At 37.4% G+C, this 12,251-nt stretch overlaps 1 protein-coding gene across 1 annotated transcript; it reads left to right on the top strand.

Moving 5' to 3' along the window:
* Nucleotides 1-305: 305 nt before the first annotated feature.
* LOC144711211 (Pectin lyase-like superfamily protein) lies at nucleotides 306-5,221 on the top strand. Its single transcript, XM_078585144.1, has 4 exons — nucleotides 306-576; nucleotides 1,559-1,729; nucleotides 2,448-2,737; nucleotides 4,568-5,221. The coding sequence occupies exons 1-4, from the start codon at nucleotides 355-357 to the stop codon at nucleotides 5,028-5,030; spliced, it is 1,146 nt and encodes a 381-aa protein (XP_078441270.1). The 5' UTR covers nucleotides 306-354; the 3' UTR covers nucleotides 5,031-5,221.
* Nucleotides 5,222-12,251: the final 7,030 nt, after the last annotated feature.

The raw sequence follows: 12,251 nt of genomic DNA, 5'->3' as shown, positions 1-12,251 counted from the left end.
TTCGGTGTTATTTTATCTGGACGGCTACTAACTCTATTAACCCGGGAAATATTTCGAGCATGGAGAATTGATTATATATCGCATGCTCGTAAAATAGAGAGGATCTCTCATGAATCTGATGGGATATTTAAGAGATATTAGTAGAAACTTAGAGCAAACTATTATAGTTTCCATCATTCTCTCTTTTTCCTGTTAAATTCGTAGAAGATTCCTCTCTTTGTTTCAAAACTCTCTGTTGTTTATCTGCGAGTTTCTCGCTCTACATATCGGGATTATTCTATCTTGGGAGCTACTAATTATATCAACCCAGGAAATATTTTTGTCATAAAATGGAGAAAATCTCCCAAGATTATCATGGAATATTTAAGTTATATGTATTTTGGAAACTTAGAGGGAGGATTATACAGCGATTTGATGAATTTGGTTGATGAGCAGGCGTTCATGGCAGCTTGGAAGGCAGCGTGTAGCGCCTCCGGCAACGTGAGATTGGTCGTCCCCAAAGGCACGTATCTCGTCGGGCCCCTCAACTTCAAAGGCCCCTGCCGAAAAGCTTATTCCGTGACCGTCCAAGTCAAGGCAAGTTTCCATTCCCAAATCCCGGAGGACTAGCTACACAGGAACAGATGGATACCGAGACAAAGAGAGAAAGACAGAGATAAGAATAGAGAGAAAAGGGAGTAATCAGAGGAGAGAGAGAGATAGAGAGATAAGATAAGAGAGAGATATATATAGGAAGAGAAAGAAAACGGAGAAATCAGAGGAGCGAGCGGGAGAGAGAGATAAGAACAGAGAGAGAGAGAGAAAGAGGAGGAGACTGAGAGAGAGAGAAGAAGAGGAGGAAGAGAAGAAGAACATCAGGAGAAATCAGTGCAAGAGATTTAAGAGAGAGATAAAAAGATAGAGAGAGGAAGAGAAGGAGGAGGAGGGGGAAAAGAAAAAGAATATGAGAAATCAGTGCAAGAGATTTGAGAGAGATAAGAAGAGAGAGAGAGAGGAAGAGGAGAAGAAGAACATCATGAGAAATTAGTGCAAGAGATTTAAGAGAGAGATAAAATGAGAGAGAAAGGAAGAGGAGTAGTAGTCGAAGAAGAAGAACATGAGGAGAAATCAATGCAGGAGATTTAAGAGAGAGGATAAGAAAAGAGAAATCGGGGGAGCGAGAGATAGAAGAGAAAAAAGAAATAATTCGCATGAATGCGAGAGATAAGCAAAGAGAAAGCAGCGGAGCGAGAAATCCATAAGAACAAAGAAGTCAGAGCGAGAGAATGCGAAAGATAAGACGAGAGAAAAAAGACAGTAAAAGGAGAGAGAGAAAATTCTATAGGGTATTATCAATGGGATTTCAGAAATAGTTTTTAGAGGGGATTGTGAAGTGGATCAAGTAGATTTTAAGAGAGAGAGAGAGAGAGAGAGAGAGAGAGAGAGAGAGAGAGAGAGAGAGAGAGAGAGAGAGAGAGAGGGAGGGAGGGAGGGAGGGAGAAAGAGAGAGTTCTAAAGGGGATTAGCAAGAGGATTTCAGATTGTAGAGGGGATTGTGAAGTGGATTTCGGAAATGCAGGGATACCTACTGGCGAGTAAGAACCTGGCAAGTTATGCAGACTACTGGGTGCAATTCGGATGGGTTAACCGTCTCACTCTTACTGGCGGCGGTATCTTTGACGGCCAAGGTGCCTATGCTTGGCCCCATAACACCTGCCCCAAAAACTGGAACTGCAAGCTCCTCCCCACGGTATATCTACTCTGATATCTATCAATCTATCTATCTGTCCATCTATCCATCTATCCATCTATCCATCTATCCATCTATCTATCTATCCATCTATCCATCTATCCATCTATCCATCTATCCATCTATCTATCTATCTATCTATCTATCTATCTGTCTATCTATCTATCTATCTATCTATCTATCTATCTATCTATCTATCTATCTATCTATCTATCTATCTATCTATCTATCTATCTGTCTATCTATCTATCTATCTATCTATCTATCTATCTATCTATCTATCTATCTATCTATCTATCTATCTATCTATCTATCTATCTATCTATCTATCTATCTATCTATCTATCTATCTATCTATCTATCTATCCAATCTATCTAACAGTCCATCTATGACATTTATCTATCAATCATTCCATATATTAGAATATCTAGCAGACAGCCCATCGAATGAAATCTGCAAAATATTTCAACTCTTAATCAATCTATCTACTTAACTACGCATATCACCATGCCTCCTCGTATATATCCATTAATCCATCCGTTAATTCTATCTATTAATCGATCGTTCCATCTTTTCTTACAGCTCTCCATCGTATAAATCCATTAATTCCTTGTAAAGTAACCCCATAAGACGAACAGACGCGATTCTTAATTCCTTTTCATTTCGTTGTTTGCCTCGAACTCCATTTTTAATCAAAGCCCTTGCCAATGCTTTCAGTCGATCAAATTTGTTTCGATGACGAACACGGTGGTGAAGGGGATAACGTCGCTGAACAGCAAGTTCTTCCACATTGCGATTGTGGGCTGCAAGGGCTTCCATGGAAGTGGCCTTAGAATTTCAGCGCCAGCGATGAGCCCCAACACCGATGGCATTCACCTTCATCAGTGCCAGGACGTTGTCATCCAGCAGTCTACCATTGCCACTGGAGATGACTGCATTTCAATTGGCCAGGGCAATTCTGGGATTACTATCAGCGGTATTAACTGTGGCCCGGGCCATGGAATCAGGTCAATCACCCTTAAACTCCCTCTATTGAATTTTATTTTAAGTTTTCTTTTAGAAAAAAGAGATTAAAATAAGAAAAGAAACTGAATATTTAATGAAAGAATCAGGCCAATCACCCTTTAACTCCATCTATGAGTTTTTATTTTAGTTTTCTCTTGGAAAGAATATTAAAATACGAACAGAAACTAAATAGTTACCTGAAAGAATCAGGTCAATCACCCTTGAACTCCCTCTATTAGATTATGTAGTTTTCTTTTCGAAAGAATATCAAAGTGAGAAAAGAAACTGAATATTTAATGAAAGAATCAGGCCAATCACCCTTTAACTCCCTCTATGAGTTTTTATTTTAGTTTTCTCTTGGAAAGAATATCAAAATACGAACAGAAACTGAATAGTTTCCTGAAAGAATCAGGTCAATCACCCTTGAACTCCCTCTATTAGATTATTTAGTTTTCTTTTCGAAAGAATATCAAAGTGAGAAAAGAAACTGAATAGTTTACTGAAAGAATCAGGCCAATCACCCTTTAATACCCTCTATGAGTTTATATTTTAGTTTTCTCTTGGAAAGAATATCAAAATACGAAAAGAGACTGAATAGTTTCCTGAAAGGATCAGGACAATCACCCTTAAACTCCCTCTATTAGATTATTTTAGTTTTCTTTCAGAACCAAGATCAATTTAAGAAAACAAACTGAAGAGTTTACTAAATGGAATTATCATAAATATTCGAGTTGATAATGATCATCTTTATGTAGTTTTACCTCTTTTGCATTTATTAAGTGATTTATTTGACTTTTTCATTCATTTCCTTTCGTTAACCTTGAATATTACAGTCGTGTTATCAGGTAGATCACGCTTCTGAATCCGTGTGCTAGTTCGAGTCGCGAGCTTGCAAAAAAAATATTATTATCTTATTTTAGTTTTCTTTCAGGGAGAAGATAACCATGAAAAAATTACACCGAAATGTTTATTTACTGGAATGAACATACATGTTCGGGTATGAGTTTTTAATACATGTTGGATTATGAACTACTTATATTACTTTCCATTTAGTTACTAATTGTTACTAATAATAGATATACTTATCATAGATGTCTTCATCATTGGTTAAAATGTTCAATCTGGAATCCCATTCGATGACAGTTTTCAGCTTAACCCTCTATTATTCTGCATTAATTAAAGCCAATATTTGCAATGGCTTCTTTATATCTTCCTTTTCATGAGTCTTTGAAAGGCTTCCTCTCTTTATTCCCATATCTATCTTTATATGAAAAAATCTATCAAAATATAGACAGTCGCATCCACCTATCTACTACATTCTTTGATTTCCTTCAGAGTTTTCATCCACCAATATTTTTTTCATATATGGAACTGTTTTATGAACGGATGACAAGGCACTGGACGGATGGCAAACGGAACTGTTTTATGAACCCTAATTTTTTCTTCCCTTGTTGTCCAGAGTTGGAAGCCTGGAGAATTAGTGCTTTGGTGCGGAAATTTTGTCCATGTGTGGCAAACTTCCGACCATCCTACCCACCACTCAAACCCAAAAGAATTTGGTGCAGCTAAATTAACCCAGTAATAAAAAAAAAACAATCTAAAATGTCTTTCTTACTTGAAAGTATTATGCTATTATACTCCCACAATAGAATCAAATTGAATTAATTTTTAAGAAAAATCTTTGAGGGGTTGTTTAATTGACAACAAAACTATTCTTCGAGAAAGATGTATGAAAAAAAAGAAACCACCTCTTTTTGATTCTCCAAACGGTAGTACCCGTCATCTGTCAGCAAACCCTAACGAATTCCCTTACATTTTCCTTTGTGCTACAGCGTGGGAAGCCTGGGGAAGTACGCCTTCGAGAAGGACGTGAGGGGGTTGGTAGTGAAGAACAGCATCCTCTCCAACACAGACAACGGGCTTAGAATCAAGACGTGGGCGAGCTCGCCCGGCGTTCTCGCCGCGGCAAACATGACCTTTGACAACATCGTCATGAACAACGTGGCGAACCCCATCATCATCGATCAACTCTACTGCCCGTACGCGTCCTGCGCCTCCGCCGTTCCCTCTCGCGTTCGCATCAGCGATATCTTCTTCAAGAACATAAGAGGGACTTCGGCCACGCCGGTGGCTGTCATGCTTCGTTGCAGCCACGGCAGCCCTTGTAAGAACGTTCGCTTGCAAGACGTTCATCTCGATCACGTTGGGGGGAAGCGCTCTTCTTCTACGTGTACCAACGTGAACGCGATCTTCAGCGGGACTCAGATTCCGCCGCCCTGCCGAGGGGGCGTTTGAAAGGGAAGAGGAATAATGGGGAGCAGGGCGACGATGATTTCTGGCCGTCCTCTGCTCGGATTGGTGTTTTTTTTTTTAAAGAACAAAATTCTTGTTTTGTTCTGTGTTTTATTTGACGGCTTGATTGCTGTCATTGTTGGTTTTTTTTCGTGGACATTGCCCATGAAATGAATGATCGTGAGGAGTTTTGCTTCTCCTCTTGCTGGGCACCGTAACACGAGACCGTTTACAAGAAATTGTACCGGGATTATGTTTTGCATTTTTTGATCTAAAACAATTCTTCTTTTGTTGTGTGTTTTCTTTGTCGGCTTGATTGCTGTCATTGTTGGTTTTTTCGCGGAGATTGCCCATGAAATGAATGATTGTGAGGTGTTTTGTTTCTCCTCCTCATTGCTGGATGCCGTAACAAGAGAAGTTTTTCTAGAAAATTGTACCCATATTATGTTTGGTGTTTTCTCTTGTGTTTTGTGTTCTCTTTGTCACTTTGAACTCGGTCTTCAGCGGGACTTGGATCCCCCCCCCCTGCCGGGGCGGCGTTTGAGCGGAAGAGGAATAATGGAGAGCAGGGTGACGATGATTTCTGGCCGTCCTCTGCTCGGATTGGTGTTTTTTTTTTTAAGAAACAAAATTCTTGTTTTGTTCTGTTTTCTTTGTCGGCTTGATTGCTGTCATTGTTGGTTTTTTCGCGGAGAATTCCCATGAAATGAATGATTATGAGGAGTTTTGCTTCTCCTCGTCGTGGATTATGATGATAATAACGAAATAGATCTTTTATTAGAAACTTGCCACCATATTATGTTTGGTGTTGCACGAACGTGATCGCAGTCTTCACCGGGACTCAGATTCCGCCGCCCTGCCGGGGCGGCGTTTGAGCGGAAGAGGAATAATGGGGAGCAGAGCAACGATGATTTCTGGCCGTCCTCTGCTCGGATTGGTGTTTTTTTCTTGAAGAAACAAAATTCTTGTTTTGTTCTGTGTTTTCTTAATGCAGTCAGCGAACTCGGCGGTCTTCTGTTAGGGACTTAAATCAAGATTAGTTAGTAAAATCAAATAAATAATATATACTCGTTAGAGATATAGAAAATGGGATTAAAAATAAGTTCAAAGATAGACTAGGATTAAATATAGACGGTCAGGATCAAACAATAGGTTGTTAAAACGGTCAGGATTAAGTCCCGATATATCCGTCATATATGATGGGTCTATGGCACTGATCAACAGCTGTGATCGGTGCACCCAAGTCATTATAACGGTCAGGATTAAACACATACAATATGGGTATACGGCACCGATCAACGGTTGTGATCGGTGCACCCAAAACGTTAAAAACGATCAAGATTAAAACCATATTTCAAAACTATATATTCGTTGTAAACTGTTACACCAAATATAAATGGAAATTAATTTTTTTAACTATACTTATGTATATAAGTACACAGTCAATGTGACATTAAATTCTTGCGGGTTAATACAATGATCTTGATCTGCATATGTGTCTTCTTGCCCTCTTCTTCTTCTCTTCTTCTATTCGTTCTCTTTTCTTATTGTTTGTACATTCTGTTCTTCTGTTTCTGGATACGACCATTCGAGAAGATCAAACATCTTTGTCAGCTTGATTGCTGTCATTGTTGGTTTTTTTTGTGGAGATTGCCCATGATATGAATGATTGTGAGATGTTTTGCTTCTCCTCCTGGTTGTTGGATGCTGTAACAAAATACCTTCCGCTAGAAATTGTACAAGGACTATTTTTTGTATTTTTTGATATAAAAAAATTCTTCTCCTGTTCTGTGTTTTCTTTGTCGGCTTGATTGCTGTCATTGTTGGTTTTTTGTGGAGATTGCCCATGAAATGAGTGATTGTGAGGTATTTTTCTTCTCCTGGTTGCTGGATGCTGTAACAAGAGATTTTTTGCTAGAAATTGTACCAGGATTATGTTTTGTATTGATCTAAGACAATTCTTCTGTTCTATGTTTTCTTTGTCGGCTTGATTGCTGTCATTGTTGGTTTTTTCATGGAGATTTCTCATGAAATGAGTGATTGGGAGGTGTTTTGCGTCTCCTCGTTGCTTGATGCCATATCAAGAGATTGTACTAGAAACTTGCACTCATATTTTGTTTGGTGTTTTCTCTTGTTGTGTTCTGTGTTTTATTTGATAGCTTAATAGATTTCATTGTTTGTTCTTCGTGGACATCGCCCATGATATGAGTGATAGTGAGGTCTTTGCTTCCCCTCCTCATTTCTGGATGCCGTAACAAGAGAAATTTTTTCTAGAAAATTGTACCCATATTATGTTTTTTGCTTTTTCTTCTAAAAAAATTCTTCTTTTCTGTGTTTTATTTGTCAGCTTTATTGCTATGTTTTTTGGTTTTTTTGTGGAGTTTCGCATGAAATGAGTTATTGTGAGGTCTTTTGCTTCTCCTCACCATTGCTGGACGCCGTAACTATTGGGGCTTGGGAACAACTCTCACTTCTCACTTGGATATGCAACACAGCATCAATACAGAAAATGGAAAGTAAAAAACCTTGTTTCTTTTCAAACTAGGTTCATATATATAGGGAGTTATGTTCCAACCGACATAGTAATCTACATTTCTTTAGAAAAGTCAATATTACTAACATATCCTCATTAATGTTGACTGTTTGACTCCTAAATGCTCTCTAATCTTCTCAAATTCTCCTTGAGCCAAAGCCTTGGTGAACCTATCTGCAACTTGATCAAGAGATGAGCGATGTTGCATAATAATCTCTCTGGCATTGACCTGTTCTCTAATATAATGATGCTTGATTTCAATGTGCTTGATTCTTCAATGAACTGCTGGATTCTTGGCCATAGCAATTGTCGACATGTTATCACATAGCAATTTTTGGCCATAGATTTTTCTTCATTTACACCAAGATCTTTCAGAATCATTTTGATCCATACTCCATGTTGACTTGCACTTGTTGTAGCTACGTACTCAGCTTCTAAAGAAGATAATGCCACTGTCTCCTGGTTCTTTGAAGTCCATGAAAAAGCTCTTGAGCCAATGAGGAAAACATATCCACTTGTAATCTCTCATTCATCTCTATCTCCTGCCCAAATCACTATACATATATCCTGTAAACTGAATATTAGATGATTGGTCATATAATAATCCATACTCTTTGGTTCCACATATATATCTCATAATTCTTTTAACTGCTACAAAATAATGAGTAGAAGGATAACTCAAAAATCTTGACACTAAACTCACAGATAGCATAATATCTGGTCTTGTATTTATCAAATACATTGAAATACCACCATCCTTCTATAAAGTTGCTCATCCACCAAAGTCATACCATCATTAAAAGTCAACTTTTTATTTGAATTCAAAGGAGTAATGCATGGCTTGCATGATATCATATTAATTTTTTTTAACATTTCTGTCGCATAGATTTCTTGAGAGATAATATTCCTTTATCATCTAGAAATATTTGAATACCAAGAAAATGATGAAGTTAACCAAGATCAGTCATCTCAAATTCAGACATCATTAAGTTCTTGAATTCCTGAATAAGAGAATCGGACGATCCCATATGAATCATATCATTAACATAAATACTCACAATCATAATATCACCTTTGATCATCATGATGTATATGGTATGTTCATTTTCACTTATTTAAAAACCATACTTTATCAAAAAAATATAACCTTCCTTACTATGCTCTTGGTGCTTGTTTTAAACCATGTAAAGCTTTCTTCAACTTGTAAACTTTGTCCTATTTCTCTTTAACCACAAATCTTTCATGTTGCATAACATAAACTTCCTCATTTAAGAGACCATTCAAGAAAGCAGATTTAACATCAAACTGATATACCTTCCTTGATTTTTGAGCTGAAATGGCTAACAAAATTCTTATTGCTTCAAGTCTTGCAACATGTGAAAATGTTTAAAAGTAGTCAACTCCATAATTTTGTGCATAACCTTTGGCTACTAACCTTGCCTTATACCTTTGTATACTCCCAAATGCTGCATGCTTGATTTTGCAAACCCATTTTATTCCAATAGGTATATTTGAAGATGGTAGATCCTCAAGCTCCCATGTGTCACTTTTCTTCATACACTTAATTTCATTTTCCATTGCATGCTTCCAGTCTTTCTTTTTTGAAGCTTCTTCAAAACATACTGGTTCATCATGTGATAAAAATGCAAAAATTCTTGTCTCATACAACTCTCTTACTGACCTTGTCCTTCTTTGAGGTGACGAGGATTCATCTCCAATCTCTCTTGATCCAGAATCTCTATCTGAATCAAGGATAGAACCATACTCTCTCCATTTCATTCTTTCTATTTCTGCATTCCTTTATCCTCCTTGATATTTGGCTTTTCACGGCAATCCCAAAAGTTTTCCTCATCGAAAACAACATCTCTTCTTATAATAACATTAAGGATTATATAATCTGTAAGCTTTTCTTTCATTACTATATCCAAAAAAATGAATTTCTCACTTTTCTTTCTAACTTCCAACGTTCACTTTGATCAATTAAAGCATTAGCAATGCATCCAAATACTCTTAAATGACCAACAACTGGTTTCTTCCCATACCATGCTTCAAAAGGTGTCATATCATTTGTTGATTTTGTAGGAGAAATATTTGGGATGTAAGCTGAAATAACTACAACTTCACCCCAAAATTCAGTAGGCAGATATTTTTCATGCGTCATGCTCCTTGTAGCTTCAACAAGTATCCTATTCTTACTCTCAGCAACCACATTCTGTTGAGTCTTCCTCACAGTCAATTGTCTTCGAACTCCAACTTTTCTACAATAGTCTGGTGGAAATATATGTGCCAAGCAAGCCAATCACACATTCCACATCTTGTTCCATATTCATTATAATGCATGTGTGATGCTTATAATGAAGTATATGAATACCTGATTGGACTTAGTGAATTGTGATGAGATCGTAATATGAAGATCACTAGTCTTTGAGCATGTTTTCTAAATATTCCTATTCAAACAATACTCGAGAAGGACATCAACATATTCGAATAAAATACAATTATATGCCCTCACTCATATGATGAGTATGGCCATTTCTGTAGCCATTAGTGTGGAGACACTAAGGATAGATAGTGGGTGCTCTTTAATTGAAAGAGTTCACTGAATTGATCCGTACGAATCCGTGAATGGTATTATACCAAACTGTCAATCAAGTTAATTCATGTCACAATTGTGTAAGTGGTCCTTTGACCTGAGACACCAAAGATGTCTTATGGACGAACTTTTGTACGTTGACTATAACCTTCATGTCCCCAATCATGGGATTCTAAATAGTCTTAGTTCAGGTGCATCAAGAAGTTCACGAAGATGATTGAGTGATCAAGATGGAATCATCTACCCTCAGTATAAGATGTGACAACTCAAGGAAGATGATGCGATGAAATCCTTGGCTAAGGTAGTGAAATATGAGAGGAGAGCTCTTTTATGACTTCCGAACGCATCAGTACTAACTCAGATGATCAATTAGGGTTTGACACTTGACCATAACTTAAGTCATCCTAGAAGCATCAAGTGGATGGAGGACTATATGTACACGATAACAGATGATTAACATGTTCCATGAGTGAGTCTATAAACACTCCTTTGTATATTCTAGAGCACGAGGTGTAGCTTGGCACCTCACTTGTTAGAGACTCAACCTATCGATTGGGGTTAAATCAATCTGAATTTAATTAATCTATATGATGATATAGTTAATTAATTTGGAAGGCCAATAAAGGTTATTGGGCCACTATAGTCGTCAACTAGACTAATACATGAGCCTAGCGGGTCACACGCAAAAGATCTTTTGGACATCAGAAGATATACTTAAGTTTTGGGGGATTTTATAAAAAATACCCACTTAGCATAAATAGGGGAAGGCCCTTAACAAATTCACCCAGGCCAGAATTGTTCAAAGGCATGTTACTTCTTCTCCGTTCTCCCCACACCTTCTCTCCACTCTCGATGCAATCGGTGCGGTGTAACGATGGAGCATGAATGGGGCTTGTCAACGAGGAGGAGATCCAATGTGCCGAGGACTGCGTAGATACTTCTTGAGGTTGCACACATGAGCAGCTCCCCATGACTGGTTTGAGGATCAAAGGAATCACGGATGCCATCCATGCCGAGGTAATTCGTTTCAATATTTTATTGATGCCGTTAGAATTTCACAAAAGTCTTCCACATCGGATAGTTTTGAAATCTTCATCCACATCTAGGATGTAGAACCCAACATAGTCTTCAAATGGCTTTGAAAGAAATTCTCCTCCTCTATCTCTACATAGAATTTTCAAAGCATGTCCACACATATTTTCAGCCATAGCTTTAAATTCAATAAATTTATGGTATACCTCTAATTTCTCTTTCAAAAAATAAACACAGCACATTCTTAAGTATCAACAAATATGAGCTTTTCATAGGACCACATACATCTGGGTGAACTAATTCCAAGGGTGTTCTTCCTCTCCATGAATGCTCATTTGAAAAAATTATCTTCTTCTTCTTGCCATAGACGCAACCCTCACAAATATCATTTTCTTTCGAAATAAATGGTAAGCCATATACAAGCTTTTGTTTACTCAAAAATAATAATTACTTCAAATTCAAATGGCCAAATCTCTTATGCCATTACCATGTATCATTCATCTTTTCTCAAATCATTGCATGATGAAGAAACTCTTCTATTTTCACAGGGAACATGCTCTTACCAATGCTTTTAATATACATGACTGTCTTCTCCTTCCTCTAGTTCTCAACAATACATGTGTTATGGTTAAAATAAAATTTCATGCTTTTCTCCATAAGTTGTCCCAAACTCACTAAGTTGTGATGAAAATGTGGGACAAAATATAATCCTCCAGCCTCTTCTTTCCTCCTAAAGTTTGAACTTTAATTGTACATTTTCCTTCAATCTTCACCTTCTTTCCATCACCCAATTTAACTTGTCCTCTTGATGCCTCATCAAACATATCTCTGTTGAAAACCATATGGTTTCTCCAAGTTGAATCAAGAAACATTAAATCTGTAAAATCAGAATAAGATGTAATATTAGACATAAATGCATCATGTTCTTCAGCTTCCACATAATTGGCTTGATTATTTTGTTTTGAATAGCATTGTGCTTCAATATGCCCATATATCTTGCACTAGTTACATGGAAATCTTTGTCTTCCTTCTGGATTTGCATTATCCTCTCTTCTATTCCATTGAT

Source organism: Wolffia australiana, chromosome 13, assembly GCF_029677425.1.
Source record: "Wolffia australiana isolate 7733 chromosome 13, ASM2967742v1".
Taxonomy (NCBI): Eukaryota; Viridiplantae; Streptophyta; class Magnoliopsida; order Alismatales; family Araceae; genus Wolffia; species Wolffia australiana.
The sequence above is the reverse complement of the archived record's forward strand: the minus strand, read 5'-3'. Positions and strand labels throughout refer to the sequence as shown.

Excerpts from the sequence above, each read along its gene's own strand:
- LOC144711211 (XM_078585144.1), top strand. The coding sequence starts at position 355 with ATGGAATATTTAAGTTATATGTATTTTGGAAACTTAGAGGGAGGATTA. Across the intron at positions 1,730-2,447 it reads ACTGCAAGCTCCTCCCCACG|TCGATCAAATTTGTTTCGAT; the intron begins GTATATCTACTC and ends CAATGCTTTCAG. Across the intron at positions 2,738-4,567 it reads GGCCCGGGCCATGGAATCAG|CGTGGGAAGCCTGGGGAAGT; the intron begins GTCAATCACCCT and ends TTTGTGCTACAG.